Source organism: Bidens hawaiensis, unplaced genomic scaffold (assembly GCF_021521415.1).
Source record: "Bidens hawaiensis isolate Kalapana, Puna unplaced genomic scaffold, B.hawaiensis_p1.1 tig00031839_1, whole genome shotgun sequence".
Taxonomy (NCBI): domain Eukaryota; kingdom Viridiplantae; phylum Streptophyta; class Magnoliopsida; order Asterales; family Asteraceae; genus Bidens; species Bidens hawaiensis.
In genome coordinates, this window is record NW_027495392.1 from 11,135 (window position 1) to 29,786 (window position 18,652).

Here is an 18,652-nt window from a genome sequence, read left to right on the forward strand (position 1 = left end):
GTCGAAAACATTTTTCCGGCAACCGGAGACTAACGAAGTTACGCTTTCATTAGTCGTGAATCATTGAAAAAAAACATGTTAAATACTCTCTCCGTTCCATTATAAGTGTCCAGAGTTGACACAAAATTTAGGGTGAATTGAATGATTGTTTTTTTTATCAAATGACAATAATGCCCTTGAAAAGTGGATCCATCAATAGTGTTTACTCCGTATTAATGTTAATTGTGTGTGTTTAAGAGTAAATTTGAAAATTGTCTAATAAATTTTGAAAGTGAACACTTATAATGTGACAAATAAAAAAGAAAATATGAACACTTGTAATAGGACGGGACGACGTTTCGTTAGGTAAGACTTTTTAATATTGTATAAAGTTAAAAAACACCAAAATTGACAATTATTGACATTTGACAGCAAAATCCTACCCAAGATGAGACGTGAGGTTATATGTGGGCATGGTATATCCGAATCAACATAAAGGTGGTCAATGTCAAAATCAAAAGCCTCATTTGAAATTAATAATAATAATAATAATAATAATAATAATAATAATAATAATAAAAACAATAAAAACCCCTCTTTTCACACAACCACCGATCGCTGCGGTGCAACGCCACCAACCACCACCATCACCAACTCACAGTAAGTCTGATCTTCAATTCAATTATATCTATATCTATATCTATACATATTCATAAACATATATACATGTATCAATTGCTTTGAACTTAACTCCAATTCCAATTCCATTTCAATTCAATTAGCCTATGGGCCGTAAGAAGCGTAACGTCGTTACTCGTTCCAAACCTATTAATAATAATAATCAACCTCCGCCGCCGTTATCTAACGACGGAGAAGACGTTGCCGTTAGTTTACTCACTCCGGACCACAATTGGAACCTTAATTCGTCGATTGGACTTCAAACGCCCAAATTTAACCTAGAAAATGAAGCTTCCAGGTTACTTATTGATTCGGTGAAAGTCGAGTGTGAGAAGGCGTTGAATGCGGTTAGGCGAGGGAACCATACCAAAGCCCTAAGGTTAATGAAGGATTTGTGTGTCAAGTATGAGGATAACGCGGCTTGTTTGGCGCTGGTTTGTCGAGTTCAAGGGACGGTTTGCGTTAAGGTGGCGGCGATTATCGACGATCCGAATGCGAAGCAGAGGAATTTGCGGAACGCGGTGGAGTCGGCGAGGAAGGCGGTGGTGTTGTCGCCGAGTTCGATTGAGTTTGCGCATTTTTACGCGAATTTGTTGTGTGAGACGGCCGCGGACGGGAAGGATTACGAGGATTCGGTTAGGGAGTGTGAGCGTGCGTTGATGATTAAGGATCCGGTTGATCCTGGGAAGGAGAGTTTGCTGGATGAGAGTCAGTTGAAGATTGGTTCGCCGGATGCGAGGATTGAGCATGTGCAGAATGAGCTTCGGGCGTTGCTGCAGAGGGCGAGTCTTGGGACTCTTTCGACTTGGATGAGGACTTTAGGGAACGGGGATGATAAGTTTAGGTTTGTTCCTGTTAGAAGGGTTCCTGAGGACCCGATGGATGTTAGAGTGGTTCAAGCTAGAAGGCCGAATGATATTAAGAAAGCGAGTAAGACGGATGAGGAAAGGAAGAAAGAGATTGAAGTGAAAGTGGCTGCAGCAAGGTTATTGCAGCAGAAGCTAGAGTCTTCCCAGTCCCAAACTGAAACAGATAAGGGTCCGGAGTCTTCTTCTGGGCCGGGCCAGCGAACAGGTGACAGGAGAAAAAATGGAAAAGTGAAAAGGAGTGCAACTATATCTGAAAGAAAAGATAATGTTGTTCATTATTGGAAGTCCATGAGTACAGATTTGAAGAAAGACTTGTACAAGATAACAGTAGTAGATATTGAATCCCATTTTAAATCACAAAAAGATGGATTAGCATATGAAGTCATTACTGAAGCTTTGTCCTTTGGTGTGGATAGTGGTTGGAGGTTCTGGATGTGCTGTAGATGTGGTGAGAAGTTTGTAGATCTTGATCTGCACAAGCAGCATGTTTTACAGGAGCACATGGATAGCTTATCACCAAAGTTTCAGGCTGTTTTGCCTTTAAATGTTGATAATGAGTGGACTGGAATGCTTCTGACTTACCCATGGAAAGCTTTGGATGTCAATGCCGCTGTTAGAATGGTTGAATTGCAATCAAATTCTTCGGTTTCTAACTCAGACTTAGTTAATGGCGGTTTTAGTGAAAGTTATGGGTATGGGAATTCATGGGCTTTATTTGATCATAAGGAGTATGAGGATAGTTGTAATGGTTTAAGTGCAGGGAGCAAAAAGACTACTAAAACTGCTGACTTTGTCCCAATGGAATGTGATAAAAGTGAAGGTTGCAAGGGGTATTTCAACCCCGGCAGCTGGCCATTATCTAATGACATTGAGCGAACAGAGCTGCTTGAAAAGATTAAAACTTTGTTCCATTTACTTATTAAACATAAGTGTCTTGCAGCAAGTCATCTTACAAAAGTTGTACAGTTTGCGCTTGAGGAGTTGCATCCTCAGCTTCTGAACTCTGGTGTGGAACAGTCACCAATTTGTATATGCTTTCTTGGAGCAACAGAGCTTACGAAAGTGCTTATGTTTTTGCAAGAGCTATCTCGTTCATGTGGAATAGGTAGGTATTCAGAGAATGGTAACTCTTTAGAAGAGTTGACCAATGTCACACAAGTCAATGAAGTATCTGAAAAAATAGCTTTTGATAAAGACGGTTCAAGTCTCTTGTTAAATGCAAACACTTTCCAAGATAAAGATAATGATGATGAGTCTCTACTGTCATGGATATTTTCGGGCCCCACAAGTCAGGAACAGTTGGCATTCTGGACTAAAACTAGAGACGAGAAGATACATAAAGGGATAGAGCTTTTAGAGATAATCGGTAGAGAATTTTCGCATTTGCAGAGCTTATGCGATAGAAAGTTGGAGCATATAAGTTACGAGGAGGCATTACAGTTAGTTGAAGATCTCTGTCTAGAAGAAGGTAAGAAAAGAGAGAATTCTACCGAATTCGTTCGACAAAGCTACGAATCGGTTTTAAGGAAACGAAGAGAAGACATTACTCAACAGAACGGTGATGTTACATGCGTTAATAGGTTTGAGGTGGAAGCCTTGACAAATGTTCTAAAAGAAGTAGACTCTTTCAATGTTAATCAATTCAGGTTTGAAGATACATATGGTGTTGTAAATGTGAATCATCATGTCGACTTAGAAGCTGGTGAAAATGATTGGAGGGTGAATGACTATCTTCAACAGTTGGATGCTTGCATAGAAATTGGAATCCAGAAACAGAAAGAACAGCTGTCTGTTGAGGTCTGTTTGATTAATGAATATACGTATTTTATACTGATTTTTTATATATGCGGTTGTGCGGTCTTCCACTTTATCTCACTTTTTCAGAAATGCAGCTTAGCAAAATCGATGCACGGATCATGCGGAATCTCTCTGGAATGCAGCAGTTGGAAGCCAAGTTAGGTCCATTATGTGCTAATGATTTTAGACTCATAGTTGAACCTCTTGTGAGGTCATATTTGCGGGTTCGTATCATCATATACAACTTTCGATACATGTGTTAAAGGTGCAAATACATTTGTTTACACTTTTCTTTTATCTATTTTTAGGCACGCCTAGAGAATTTAGCAGAGAAAGATGCCACAGAGAAATCAGATGCTGCCAGAGAAGCTTTCTTGGCTGAACTTGCTCTAGATTCTAAAAAAGGATCGGCTGATGCTCCAAAGCATCTTAATGATAAACTAAAGGATAAAAGAAAGAACAAAGAATACAGAAAAACAAAGGATTTCAAGGTTTGAACTTATTCTAAATAATTTCTTATCTTCTATTAGGTTATAGATTGAGAATACATTGTTGCATATGCAGGCTATAAGCACTGGTGAATCGCATGTTTTACCCAATGGGAATGCAGAGATGATGTATGTGGCTTCTTCACTATTCTTTTATGTTCATTATAAGAATTTATTTCATTACCCTTGTGCTGATGTTTGCTTTTCTCAGTTCCTCAGATGCAATTGTGATAGATGAAAAACCAAATGAAAGTGTGGATGAAGTTGGTGTTTTCCATCAGCAGGAAGATGAAACAAGGCGCAGGAAGATTGAGCTTGAAGACGAGGAAAGAAAGCTTGAAGAAACATTAAAATATCAAAGAAGAATTGAGGATGAAGCTAAGCAAAGACATCTTGCAGAGCAACATAAAAATAACTCAAGAATGACACCAATGAGCACGGTGAGCTTCTTTGTGATGATGTTAGCAACATAAAAATGTAATGGTGTATGATGCGGCTTACCTTTTTTTGTCTTCTAGGAACCCGTGAAGCAAACTAATGGACTCTTGAGCCCTACAGAAGATGGACTCTCAGAGAGGACTGGTATTGATTGTGCTTATATATAAACATACATCATATACACATGTTATTATTTATGAAACTACAAAACATTGTCTCTCTTTGTTAGGAAGAAGAAGTAGACGCCAAAAAAGTATAACCAAGCTAATTGATGGAAGACAGCAAACCGTGCCAGCTGGAAAGGAAACTACCGAATCTGGACAAAGTACATATGGTGACTTTCTTCAAGGTGAAATATATATGTGTATCTGTGTGAGACTCAAATACTCATTAATATCAATGTCATTTGAGTTATATGGTCTATTTGTTTATGTTCGTTTTTTTTGTTCTTTTTAATTTACTTTGTGTGGGGTATAATTTGGTAAGTATGTCCCTTCAATAACTTTCCGTATGGAGAAAGCGAGGATGATAAAAATGAGAAAAGTAAACAAATAGAGGCGTTTTACAAAAATCTTATAATTTCATTTCTTGTCATCTTATTATGACATTAAGATCTCAGCTTATGTGTTGTACTTTTCTTGACAGCAGACACCTCTTCTTCAGGAGATAATGAAACAAGGGTGTTGATGTTGCAAGCAGAAGATGATGACGAAAAAAGGTTCCAAGCTGACCTGTCAAAAGCTGTCCGCCAAAGCCTTGGTATTTATTTATCTGCTTTTTATAACAAACATAATAATAGTTTGATGTTATTTGGGCCATTTTGATTAATTTTAGTTCATATTTAAGTTCGAATTAACTACGATATGAAGTATCCAGAAGAATTCGAGTTTATGCATAATCCTGGTGTTTTAAGACTACTGTAATTACTTTGATGAAGCTCATAGTTTAGTCAACTGTCAACTAGAAAAATTGTTCTTGGTCTTTGAACATATGGTTATTTGTTTCTAGAAGTTATGCTAACAGTGACAAAATGAGCACCTCTGGTGGGTTGCTTAACATGTAAAGTTGGGTTCGGGTTTGAACAAATAATTTTGTTGTGTGTCGAAATGGGCTAGGCTGGGTTGCATTGAGACCCAGAACCACTTTTTTTTTGTCCAAAATATGTTTTTCTATAAAAGAAATGATATTTTTTTATGTGCAAATGCGTGTCACAATGTCCGGACAAAGTTTTAGAATTTGCTTTAAAGTTGGTATTTATTTTAAAAATGCAGATGCATTTCATTCGCACAAGCAATATTCTTCAATATCTGGAATAATAATACCTGGCGACGTGCTTATAGAAGGGGAAGACTCTTGTATTACATCTATTGAGGTCGAATCAGACAATGTAAATGGAAGTGATGTATATGGTACAGGCTTGAAGAATGAAGTTGGTGAATACAACTGTTTTCTAAATGTTATTATACAGGTTATTATTTCAAAATTCAAGTTTCACCAATCTTTATTCGTCTCAAATCTAATATTTGTAAACTTCTACTTCAAATTGCAGTCATTATGGCATTTGAGACGGTTTCGTGAGGAATTTTTAGGCACAACTACTTGTGATCATCTTCATGTTGGTGATCCATGTGTTACATGCGCTTTGTATGATATTTTTAGTGCTTTAAACTCTGCTTCAACTGATACAAAAGTTCAAGCCGTTGCCCCTACTTCTCTTCGGATTGCTCTTAGCAACTTGTATCCCGACAGTAACTTCTTTCAAGAGGTATGCATTTTCATCTTGATCATATATATATATTATATTTTTATATTTTAGGGTTTAGAGTTAAACGTTATATGCTTCTGCTAAGCCCTTGTGTACATTATGGTGATGTTTGGGATTTTGCTTATTTTAAGCAACTTATGACTTGTTAACTTTTGAAAAAGTTAAAAGGTGTTTGATATTGTGTCATTGTGTGTTATTGTGAGGGATAAGTTAATAAGTTACAAACTTGTAACTTATTAACTTATGAAAAAGTTATAAGGAGGTAAAATAAGGAATCCCAAACACCCCCATGTTTTAGGTTTAGTTGTTGTTAAGTACTAGAGGTGGGAAGTGGATGCTTGTAAATGAATCAAATGGACACGAACGAGGCATGTTTGTGTTTGTTCATTTAACTTAATCAAACATAAGATCGAACACAAACAGTTAAACGAATGAGGTTTTCTTGTTTTGTGTTTGTTTGATAAAGATATGAGTGTCCATGTTTGTTTGTTAATATTAGTAACGAATGGTTCACAAATGTAAACTAACACCAAAGAACGAACATAACTGAACATAGATGAACTAAAATAGTTGAGCGAACACCGATTAGAAGTAAACGTGAACATTAATCTGTTGTATCTAAAAATTAAATAAACCTAGAATAAATTGTACTGGGTGATATTTTAACTTTTTAAGACAAGACTAAATTGTAACAGGCCTAGAAAGATTAAATGAATATATATACAAATGTAAATATATGAATGTAAACGAACAAACGCATGCGATCTACGAATGAACATAGATTAACGTAAACGAATGGACATAAGTAAACGAACGTTCACGAACATAAATGAATGAACGAGACACGCGTTCATGTTTGTTTGTTTAACTAAATGAACGAAAAGACTGTTCATGTCCATTCGTTTATTAAATAAACGAACTTCTAGCCCAACGGTTCACGAACTGTTTGAACGTTTGGTTCATTTGCAGGCCTAGAAGTGGACTGGCTGGGTAAAATGTGGAAGTATATTGGTTCAGGTTGGGTCGACCCTAAGTAATTTATAAAGAAAAGTGCTAAAGTACCTCTACATCCCATTCTTTATTTTTTATATCTCTAAATTATATAGTAGAGAGTAACAGTAACTCTATATATTTGATAGGTTACTATTCATCACTCTCTAAACTTGTTGTGAGTGTATAAGAAATAGAAACAATAATAAAAAAAGTGTTTTGTGTATAAGATAGAGATATAAATGGAGAATGGGATGTCGTAGGTTAATAGAATGTAAACAAAATTTAGAGAAAATGTGTTTTTAGTTGAATTATTGAGATATGGATGAAGAATGGGACGTGAATGCTCTGAGATAATAATGTCATTTTACAATTGTTTATGTGATTTTTGAGTTGACTCATCTCCAATCTTAGCAAATTTTATGTGATGATTTGGCAGGCACAAATGAATGATGCATCGGAAGTATTGGGAGTGATATTTGATTGCTTACATAAATCATTCACACCTGGTACAAACGTTTCTGATACTGAACAAACGGAAAACAATACAATGGGCTCGTGGGAGTGTATAAATAAACATTGTACAGCACATACTCTTTTTGGAATGGACATTTTTGAACGGATGAATTGTTATAATTGTGGGTTGGAAACCAGGAGTCTCAAATACACATCTTTCTTTCATCAAATCAATGCTAGCGCCCTCCGAACCATGAAGGCATGCTTCTTTTTTCTAGTTTTATCCTTGTGCTCAATTTTCATTACTAATGATAAGCTTTATAATATTACTCCTGCTGCAGGTCATGTGTCCAGAAGGTTCTTTTGATGAGCTGTTAAATCTTGTTGAGATGAATCACCAGTTAGCTTGTGATCCAGATGATGGTGGTTGTGGGAAGCTTAATTACATCCATCACATCCTTTCTAATCCACCTCATGTTTTCACAACAGGTGCTCTCAGAAACACTGGTCAAACGGGCAGTTTTTAGAGATTCTCAGTAGGAATGTAAACGAGCTGAGCCTGAGCCCGAGCTCGACTAGGCTCGTTTTGACTTACAAGAGCTCAAGCTTGAGCTTGAGCTCAGCTAGCTTTGAGCCCCTTTTCTATATCTCGAGATCGGCTCATTTGTTATTTAATAATTATTCACATTTTTAATTATATTTATATATTTTGAGACAAACCTTAAACTAGCCTAAGCTCGCCTTGAGCTAGGCTGTGCAGTGTGAAATTAATACATAGAAGTCCTAAAGAGTTAAAAACACACAAGGCTCGTTAAGGCTCAACAAGCCTAAACGATCTTTCCATACAAGGCTTGAGCTTGGGCTCGATAACTAAACGAGCTTTATTGAAGCTCAGGCTCAGCTCGCTTCGAGCTGTTTATTGATCCGATCTCGATTAGCTTGCTAGTGGCTCGGCTCGTTTGCACCCCTAAGGTTTTGGGCCGATCCACGAACGCCTTTGTAGCATTTTTTGAATTTTAAAATATTTTATGCATTTGAACTTTGAATACACTTTGGAAGAGTTTTGAACTGTTTAACTATTTAACCTATAACCAACCTACCCATTTTTATGTAATTAAGTCAAAATCGGCACCTATATTAACTGCTAACCTACAATGTTATGTTTTGTAGTTCTTGGTTGGCAGAACACATGTGAAAGTGTTGAAGATATAAAGGCGACATTAGCAGCATTATCTACTGAAATAGATTTAAGCGTACTTTACCGTGGACTTGATCCAAATTACACACGCCGTCTTGTTTCAGTGGTAAATCTCTTTATATAGAGCGACATTATTTTGATTTCTTTTAGTCTATTGCAAGTGGAATATATCATTTTTCACACACGCAGTCGTTTAATTCAAAATAAATGCTTGCAATTTCTTTTAAGGTATGCTATTATGGGCAGCATTATCATTGCTTTGCATACAGCCATGCTCATCATCGATGGGTGATGTATGATGACAAAACAGTCAAGGTAACACATTTTTATGCAATCATCTATGATATATATTTATGACGACGTATATGTGTGTGTGTGTATGTATTAATGTATGATATTTAAATTTGTAGGTAGTTGGAAAATGGGAAGATGTAGTATCAATGTGTGAAAAAGGGCATTTGCAACCTCAGGTTCTTTTTTATGAAGCTGTAAATTAGCAATTTTGGCGGCCGGTGGTGAGAAGTTATGATGTCGTTCGGGAAGCTTGTATTATAAAGAAATTTTGTAGCAGAGTTGACTTTCTGAGAAGTTTTGATGGTGCAGTCAGCAAAAGTCAAAAGTATCGTATTTTTTTTATCCGCTTCAGTATTATTATTATTATAAAGTCTTTTTCCAGACTTGTTATTATGGTAAATCAGAAATTGGAAAACGGGCTTTTACTATTGAGAAAGGTTTGTACAGTTCGGTGATCCGGTGGTTGGTAATGGGTGCATCTTGGTTTCTACTACTGCAGCCTTCGGTTGTGTACTTGGGTTTGGCCATTGTGATATTACATAAACCAATGGAATTGGTGGACAACAAAGAGGTAAAAAGAGCCCGTGTGCTCGTTTTTGTACTGCAAAAGAAGTCGATTTAATTATTCAAACGTGTTATATTGGTGACTGTTATCGTATAGATGTTTTAGGGTGCTATTGATCTCCCCATCTTTCAGACATAATTGCTTGCTCGGTTTTTTGATGACCTTTTATTAGTTTATGATAGTGTGTTTCTGTGTTTGTTATGAGCTGGAACCGAGGCTAGCTTAAGATTGGTTAACACAAGCATAAACTAGAACTCTTTTGATAATAAACATATGAATTAGGGAAATATAGATTGGGTGTTAAGATGTTTTGAGCTTTATGCACGTGGTTCCGCAAGAAGTTGATTATAATTCTACAGTTGAAGCTACCAGAGATGACCATGGTCATGATCCTGGTAGTGATGGTAGTTACCAAATTAGGTTGCAAGTTTGCTTTTCATTTTTTTTCCTTCTCTAATCCGTTCGGTTCAGTTACACACCGTGCTGGTGAAATAAACGGTACCTGTTTAATGTTGACTGATTTCTCTTACCAATATCATGAAACTTGTCACTGATCGCAATCATTGTTTGTGAGAAAATACTACCAAATATAAGCGACACGAGATTTATGATTACTGCACAAAATTATCGAGACAACGAGAGGTGGTATTATCATGTTAGTGAGAAGGTGTCGAAATTATCTCTGCCTACTCAGAGAGACGCTCTTAACGAAAAAAACTGTCCATGAACACTAAGGAATGACACATGGTAATACACACCCGAATCACTACAAATTTGTGTGTGTTCGTGTAATCACACGAGATTTATCTTCTGCTCTTTTAACTTGTATAGAGTTAAGAGCTCACTTAAAAATGACTATTCTTTAGTTTTAGTTTCAGTGTGTAAAAGGGTGAGACAAATTTGGGAAGAATGATTCCGAAAATATGTTGATAAAACCTGTTCACAAAATGAACATAGCCTTCTTTTATGTGCCACCAAACATGCACAACGTGGGCATGGTGACAATCATGGGAAATAACATGCAATCCAAGTTCTTTAAGTTTGAGTATTTGTAGTTAATGTTTTGTTAGTTTGCAAGTAGTGGATAGGTAGTTACTTTCTTAGTGGGTCTATTTAGTTTTCAATTTGAAGCCTATAAAAGACATGTACGATTAGGAACGAAAGAATGAATGAAAAATATTAATTTGATCTAAGTTTCTCTCTAAATTTCTAATCTGGCTTCCCGTCTAATTTCTTTGACCAACGATTAATTGTTGGAATCACAACACCTTCACAGTTGTACATTTTTAAAGTCAAGGGTAAATAGATTTTAAAGAGAAGATCGAGAGAAATAAGTTAGGGAAAAATATGACCCTTTTATCAATTGAGAAAATGTATTTTAACCCAAAAATCTTTAAAATTCTCAAAATAAACAACAAAATATGGACTCAGACGACACATTGGGATAAGATCCGACGAGACTCTAGACCAATTATAATTTGACACGTGTAAGAATTCCTGACAAGCTTGCCAAAATTTTAAAAATATCGAGGGAGCCGTCTATATTTTCTCACTAAATATTTATCTCAAAAGCAGTCTTCCCAGACGTTTTTTAATGTTTCCTAACTTATCTGTCTAAATTTCAAAAACCTTGAAAATTGTTTTTTTTCTTTTTTAAATTATGTCTTTCAAGACGCATATGAGAAGAATTTGTACCAAGGAGACGAGATTATGGTTTTTCCTGCCGGGTTTGTCCATATCATGTCGGTGTGGACGGATTAAACTTAAATCTTGTCGGTGTGGACGAGATTTCAACTTATAAGAACAAAACCATAATCTCGTCCCTAGGTACAAATTCGTCTCAAATGCGTCTTGAAAGACGGAATTTAAAAGGAACAATTTTCAAGGTTTTTAAAATTTAGACGGATAAGTTAGGAAACATTAAAAAACCGTCTGGGAAGATTGCTTTTGAGATAAATATTTAGTGAGAAAATATAGACGGCCCCCTCGATATTTTCAAAAATTTGGCAAGCTTGTCAGGAATTCTTACACGTGTCAAATTATAATTGGGCTAGAAATCTCGTCGGATCTTATCCTAATGTGTCGTCTGAGTCCATATTTTGTGGTTTATTTTGAGAATTTTGAAGATTTTTGGGCTAAAATACATTCTCTCTCTCTCACTTTCTCTCTCTCTCTCTCTCTCTCTCTCTCTCTCTTTATATATATATATATATAAAAGGGTAATATTAGGAATTTCCCCGATACTATTATTAATATTTTTCTCATGTCTCAATTTTTTTTAACTACCAACGAATAAATTCCGCTATCAGGGTTAACCTGATGACAAAAGGCGCCGTACGTCTGCAATTGCAGACAACGCTGCATAGCCCAAACCCAGCATCTTCTGTTTGGAAGAAAACCCGCCGCCCGAAAGCTCACTGCAGTATACCCGGTTGGAATCGAACTCTCAAACTTGAAAACTTACGATCTCCAACCCAAATCTCCACTTCCTCTCCAATGCCAGTTGAGTTAAAGCTCACCCAGCAGATACCCGTGTATTGTATACAAGTCTTATTATGCAGATATTATTAGTGGAGTAGTATTTAATTCATTTGCATAGTAAACAGGAAAGAGGAAAGAATTAAAACACGAATGAACATGTGGTAGTATACTCGGTATCCATTTTAAGCTTTATCAGTTGAAAAGCTCATATGAGGTTGAAGTTAAATGAGCAGCAGCATATTATGAATTTATGATGATGACATAGTATAACCTGACACCTCAGGACTGTGTAGGTTAGGTGCCGATAAATATGAAATTGGATGATTGTAGGACACTTCACTTCGCTTGTACTTATACTACACACCTACATATATATGTTCATGCATATATTAGCATATAATACACACCAAGTTATATATGCCTTCGGAATATATAATGCTAGCTTTTATCCCCTGTATTACGGGTTGTTTTATATGATTCGTTTCTAAATTTATATATTTTTTAAGATTTTAGTTTTATTTATTGTAAGTAAATTAATAATATAATTAGGATTTTATGATAAAATTGTTTCACAAATAAATAAGATGTTATGACCCGGTTTAAAAGCTATATGGGTTTGATAAGACCTAAGACCATCTTTTTTTTTACTATAAAATTATTTCTTAATTATAGATAATATTTAAAAAAAAAATCGGATATTAATTTTTAGTATATCCCTATTTTATAGAATTTTCATAACAAATATTTAATAGGTTAATTTTTAATATAATGAGATATTATGATCCGTTTAAGAGCTATATGGGTTTGGTGAGACCCATACCCGTGAATTCGGGTCAAATGCATGAGAAGTCTTCATTTAAAAATAAAGCAATCTGATGGCTTGAGAGAATTTAGGGAGGTTTCGTTTTTATATATTTAATATGTTTGTAATGCAAGAACCATACAATACACACCAAATGGCGTTTTGGTTTTACAGTACTAAGGTATTGGATATGTCTTTGTCTTCTAATTGTTGATGGTTCAAGTCTCTTAGGATAAATAAAAAGTGTAATAGTTTATGAGTAGAGTTAGATTTGACGTTATAAAAATAACAATATAAAATATAAGTATACAACTCTTCCATCAGTGATGAAACCATGATTTCTGTTCACGGAAAGCGATAAGTATTTTTGGGTATAAATAACACGAATATATTTGTATGAATGACGGGTGCCTCCCATTGTGGGTACACCCGCATCTTACATTATTGTGCGCCATGTACATATATATTTTTGCTAGTTATATCAAAATACTATATTATTATTAGTCATGAAATGGAAATGATTAACTAGGTTAGAAATTAGCTCGAGTATTATACGAGTTGAATAAATGAAATATTATGTAATTTGACAAGTTGAAGTTTATATATATGTTATGACTTATGATTGATGGGGTGCAATGTGAAACAAAAGAAGTGGAAAAAATATGATAGTTAAAGAATTTTATGTGAAAAAATTTGTTGTTATAGACTGGATTTGGCTGAATGGTAGAGCAGTCACTTTACTAGTGAGAGGTCTGATGTTCAAACTTCACTATCACCAATTTATATGGGAGATATGAGAGATGACCCTGAGTTGCCAGGGTTCGAGTCCTGATCTCACCCGGTTTTACCGGCTCCTCGCTGTCGTGCCGTTTAGCGGGCGTGAGGGTCGGGTTTTATCCAGGGAATCCCTCAGTGGGTGGACCGCTAGGGGCTCCGTCCGTCCGGATTCGTGGTCGGCTCGGGCTACCTTTAGCTAATGGGGGCCGTGTACGGAATTTCCCGCGTTACTTAGTTGTTCGTTCAAAAAAAATTGTTGTTAAAAAAGTAAATAACATGCATGTGATATAACTATAGATTCATTTAATGCATCGTACAATCTCATGCATGCTATCCCAAACGGTTACGGACTAGACTCTATATACTTTACATGGTCTTCTACTCTTCCCACAAAACACTAATTAACCTTTCACACCAATCCAAAATGACCCTCAAGGGTGCCACCAGCAACCAAGCCTGTGCCGCCTGCCGTTACCAGCGCAAGCGGTGCACCCCTGAGTGCGCACTCGCCCCATACTTCCGCCCCGAACACCCTATAATTTTCAAAAATGCACACAAACTCTTTGGTGTAAGAAACATCCTTAGAATACTCGAACAAATCGACCCAAACCATAAAACCGAAGCCATGCGGTCCATAATCTATGAAGCTAACATGCGAGATCAGTTCCCGGTTCACGGCTGCCTCAGTGTAATATGTGACCTTCAGTATCAAATAAGACAAGCTGAGGAGGAGTTGTATAATGTTCTTACTTGGCTTTCTTTTTATTAAAAACATCATGAACAACAACATGTGACAACTTTGTCACAAAATGTTGGTCATGGTTTGTTACAGCCAGGTTTGCCAGTTTTATCATGTGAGAATGCTAATGTATGCATTAATGCCTCTTGGCTTCAAGAAACATATAAATCTAGTAACTCCAACCATAGCGAAATCTATCCATTCTTCGATAATACTCAAGGTTGAGAAACATAGGTAGAATGTGATGAATTAAGGTACTAATTAATATATACCATTTCATGGACTATTCTATAATAACCTTCATAACATCTATATATTAACATGTTAATGATGGAGATTATGATTTATGAGACTTAGGTTGGGTAGTATCACTAGTATATGTATGCATATGTATTATGTACATGGTTGTATGGCATATGTTATTTCTATTTCTAATTATATAATTGGAAATTCCTTATAAGGGGATGTTTGGATTTGTGTTATATATAAAAGTAATATTTATTATATATTTTGTGATGAAATTGGTTTTGAATTTTACTTTATGTTTTGGAAGCAATTAATGTATTGCTTGAGTTTATGTATTAATACAATTATAGCAAGAAGATATATTCATGTAGTTATCATAGTTCTTTGTTTAAAATTGATTCTAATGTTGATCATCCTCTAATAATCTCAATTTCTCATTTAACTCCATTTCTAGTCTCTTGTGCTCACTAACCTTACTCAATTTCTGCCTTTTTTTTCTGTCTCGTCTTGCAAAAATTATATGAAACACTTTTAAAAGAAAACTAAATGTAGGAAGGAAAATCTTACAATACTTGTTACAACTGAAACAAATGGAAAAAAAGAACAAGAAAATAAAAAAAGAAACGGCTAATTAAGGCCCACGGTGTTCATTGGGTCAACCTGATTGGGTTTCGGGTTAATCGGGGTTTTAAAAATAAATCTAACTCGCAACCTAACACTATTAAGGTCTGGGCTTCTTGGGTTCGGGTTAGTCGTGTTATCCTATAATTTTAAGTTGATTATTATTCCAACCTATTAACACATTGGTTCAGTAGCGGCCGAATATGAACGTGTTTGATGGTTGATCTTAAATCATGTCAAAGAGAGGGTTAAGCGTTTTAGCATATCATTTGATGTATTAACTTGTTCTAAATTCCATATAGGGTGTTCTTGACTCATTTATATCAAATGCTATGCACTATTAGTTTTCTTGATCATTAAATATATCTAACAAATTCTAAGATATTATTTGCATCCAGACCCTTGAATCATCTTCACATGATGTTTAAACAACTCCAATCAACATAAATTTTTTTTCTATAATGGGGTTCCAATGGCGTGATAACCACTAAATTTACATACGTTACACTATTGCACTAACTTCCAGCAAGTCTCACGTTACTCAACTATCACAAGTTACATTTTTTTTTTGGTAAATGACAATGCTTGCAAAATATTATAAAAATAAAATTATTAAAATTGTTAAAAGGGTTTAGACGTTTTGTGATTAAGGCGATTATAGTAATTTGTATCGTAGGTGGGCTTGTGCATTAGGTTGCCTAATTTCGTTAGGGCATCAATTGTGATTTGTTGTAGGTGGGCTTGGGCTATGAGCATCAATTCTTAATTTAGCTATTAATCGGGTTAACCCGAAACCCAATTAATTAAAAAAATCGAAACCCGACCCTAATAATAACTAGGGGTAATCGGGTATAACCCGGGTAACCCGATTGATACTTTTTGACCCTATTTAGCCCGACCCTAATTAGTTTATTCGGATTCGGGCATTTTGAACACCCCTACCCACGTTGGAGACGTTTCCCTTAAGTAGACCTCTAAGAACACGTCTGTCTCCTTAGGATACAACAACCAAAGTAGTAGTGGTACCACTAAAAAAGACCACCGAGTCTAAATTGTAAAAGGCAAATGTATGACATTTGTTGCTAGAATTGTTTGTGTGGGTTTGTTGTGAAATGTGGGATGCAAAAAGCGCCTCTCTAACTAAGGTAGAACCTTAGTTTTATAGTATGAAATTATTGTGGTATGCAAGTGTATCTAAACATCCTTTCAGAGACCCGCGAGTGTGTTTTGACCCAACATCTAGATCAACTTCTCAATATTCGAGCGAGTTATGATTCAACCTATGGACCAACTTATTATTTGAGTGGGTTTTTCCATCCTTTTAAAAAGGACACAAGTCACACAACCTATAAACCACATTTCATCATAACCCTCTGAATTAAACTATTCAAAGGTCTTGTCGCCTCAAGCTTGAAACATGTGGACCGCTTATGAGCACCACACACTAGACTGGATGTCTGGCCATTAGTTTAGAAGTCTCTGTTCAAAGGTCTATGAGCCAAATGCATCTTCAAAATTATATGAAGATAAAGAAGGTGTGCAATTGTAGTTGGAAAACATGTGTACATGCTTATTGAGATGATTAAGTGGAATTTTTTCTAAAAATATTCGTTACGTGTAGGCAGTGAGATGTGAAAGAGAGTGAAAAGTAGGTCTCGAAAGAAGAGTTGGACCTTGGTGGACGGTGGTACTAAAATTGGGGTAAAGAAAGATACAAAGAAAAGCTATGCTTAGTTATTTTAGTAGGACAGGTTGAAAACCCGCTCAATCAACCGTCGCATATGATATCCATCCATCCTTCAAAAACACCCGATTTTCATTTAAGCACATAACATTTCGTTAAGCTTCTAAACATATCTCATAATAATTACATCGGTTGGTAGAGCCAATATATTTTCCCAATAATGTTAATAATTAACTAAAACGAGTCGTATTGATCTATCTTTGACTAAATGACAGTCCAGACAATGTTAAACACTCTTCTCATCTATTTATAAAACTGGAATCTGTATGCTATAGACCTATAGTGTGATATTCTTTTATGCGATTGGACAAGCCCTAATTCAACTAACATAAAGCATGGTGTAGCTACAGCAAGTCTAACCATTCGAAGTTAACTAGTTATCTATAAAATAAAATCATTCAAACTTAACTAGTTATCTATCATTCGAAGTTGAATATATTGAACTGCTGTTAATAAAACACCAACTCTTTTTAAAACATGTGAAACTTATAATCGACAAATTAATAAATATTACAAAAAATGAACTTTGCTTGAGATTGACTCCTAGTTTCCAATGGTAACTATTTATCAACAATTCAAAACATATATAGCCATTTTTTTAAACACGTATATATAAGGCTCATAAAATATTATCAGAGTTCTCTATGCCGGATAAAGAAAATATTAATTATATGATAACATACCCCAAACGGTATACTAACGATAATCATAAACTCATCTATAATTTCAAGATTCATAGTTATTATTCGCATGTTTACATTTAATTAATATTGATACTTTAATTCCTATTTTAGGTTCTGTATAACCCTTGTTCAAACCATCCCTTCTATCACTCTATCTTATCAAACATGAAGCAAATCAAGATTCAACAATAAAACTCTTCAAAAAATCACACACTGTTCTTTATAAAATTCTTCTACAAAATTCACACCAAGAAGCCAGATCCAAGAGCGTCTCATCTATGTTTGTTACCTCAAAAGTCAAATCTCAACCACATTAACCAATCACTTGAGAGATAAATCAAGTTCGCTGAACAAACACCGAAAGTAGATTAGAAAGAGAAGGGCACACCATCCGATCACCGTTTCTTGTAAAATATGAAACGACTCAAGATTCGACATTAAAACTCTTCTAAAATCGCACACCACCCCTCATTAAAACTTATACAAATTTTTATATCAACATACGATATCAAAAACCATCTCATCTATGCTTGTTACCTCAAATCTCAAAACTCGACCACCTCAACATATCCACTTTAAACCCAAACGTTGTCCTAACAATAACCATTACCTAATCCATCATTTCAAGAATCATAGCAGTTATTCACACATTCACATTTAATTAATTTCAAAGCTTTAATTCCTATTTTAGATTTCATATAACATCCCTCGTCCAATACACTCATCCAACAACCATATCTTGTGAAATACAAAGCATCTCAAGATTCGACTTCATAACTCTTCAAAAATCACACACATTCCTCCAAAAAATCTTCTACAAAATTATACTACACCATCCTTCATATAAACTTATACAAAATTCATATTAGAAAGCTAAGATCAAAAAGCATCTCATCTATTCTTGTTACCTCAAAAGTCAAATCTCGACCATATTAACACATCCATCGTAAACCATTTCAAATTCATCACGTGAGAGGTAAACCAAACTCGTTAGAAATAAACCCAAAATAAAAGAAATCTTTTAACAAAAAGTGTAAAGCCA

At 35.3% G+C, this 18,652-nt stretch overlaps 1 protein-coding gene across 3 annotated transcripts; it reads left to right on the forward strand.

The window, feature by feature from the left end:
- The first annotated feature begins 539 nt into the window (after positions 1-539).
- LOC143582670 (uncharacterized) lies at positions 540-9,648 on the forward strand. 3 transcript variants are annotated; one of them, XM_077065187.1, is made up of 15 exons: positions 540-3,323; positions 3,419-3,547; positions 3,632-3,814; positions 3,888-3,940; positions 4,023-4,251; positions 4,330-4,393; positions 4,479-4,613; positions 4,895-5,008; positions 5,521-5,717; positions 5,799-6,014; positions 7,444-7,719; positions 7,802-7,949; positions 8,631-8,764; positions 8,887-8,973; positions 9,069-9,648. In XM_077065187.1, the coding sequence occupies exons 1-15, from the start codon at positions 765-767 to the stop codon at positions 9,153-9,155; spliced, it is 4,611 nt and encodes a 1,536-aa protein (XP_076921302.1). In that variant the 5' UTR covers positions 540-764; the 3' UTR covers positions 9,156-9,648. The 3 variants fall into 3 exon arrangements, 1 of the variants encoding a protein (XP_076921302.1); XR_013144012.1 differs by lacking the exons at positions 8,887-8,973; positions 9,069-9,648 and having other exon boundaries at positions 4,479-4,598; positions 7,444-7,949; positions 8,631-8,758; XR_013144013.1 differs by lacking the exons at positions 8,887-8,973; positions 9,069-9,648 and having other exon boundaries at positions 4,479-4,598; positions 4,898-5,008; positions 7,444-7,949; positions 8,631-8,758.
- The last annotated feature ends 9,004 nt before the right edge of the window (positions 9,649-18,652 follow it).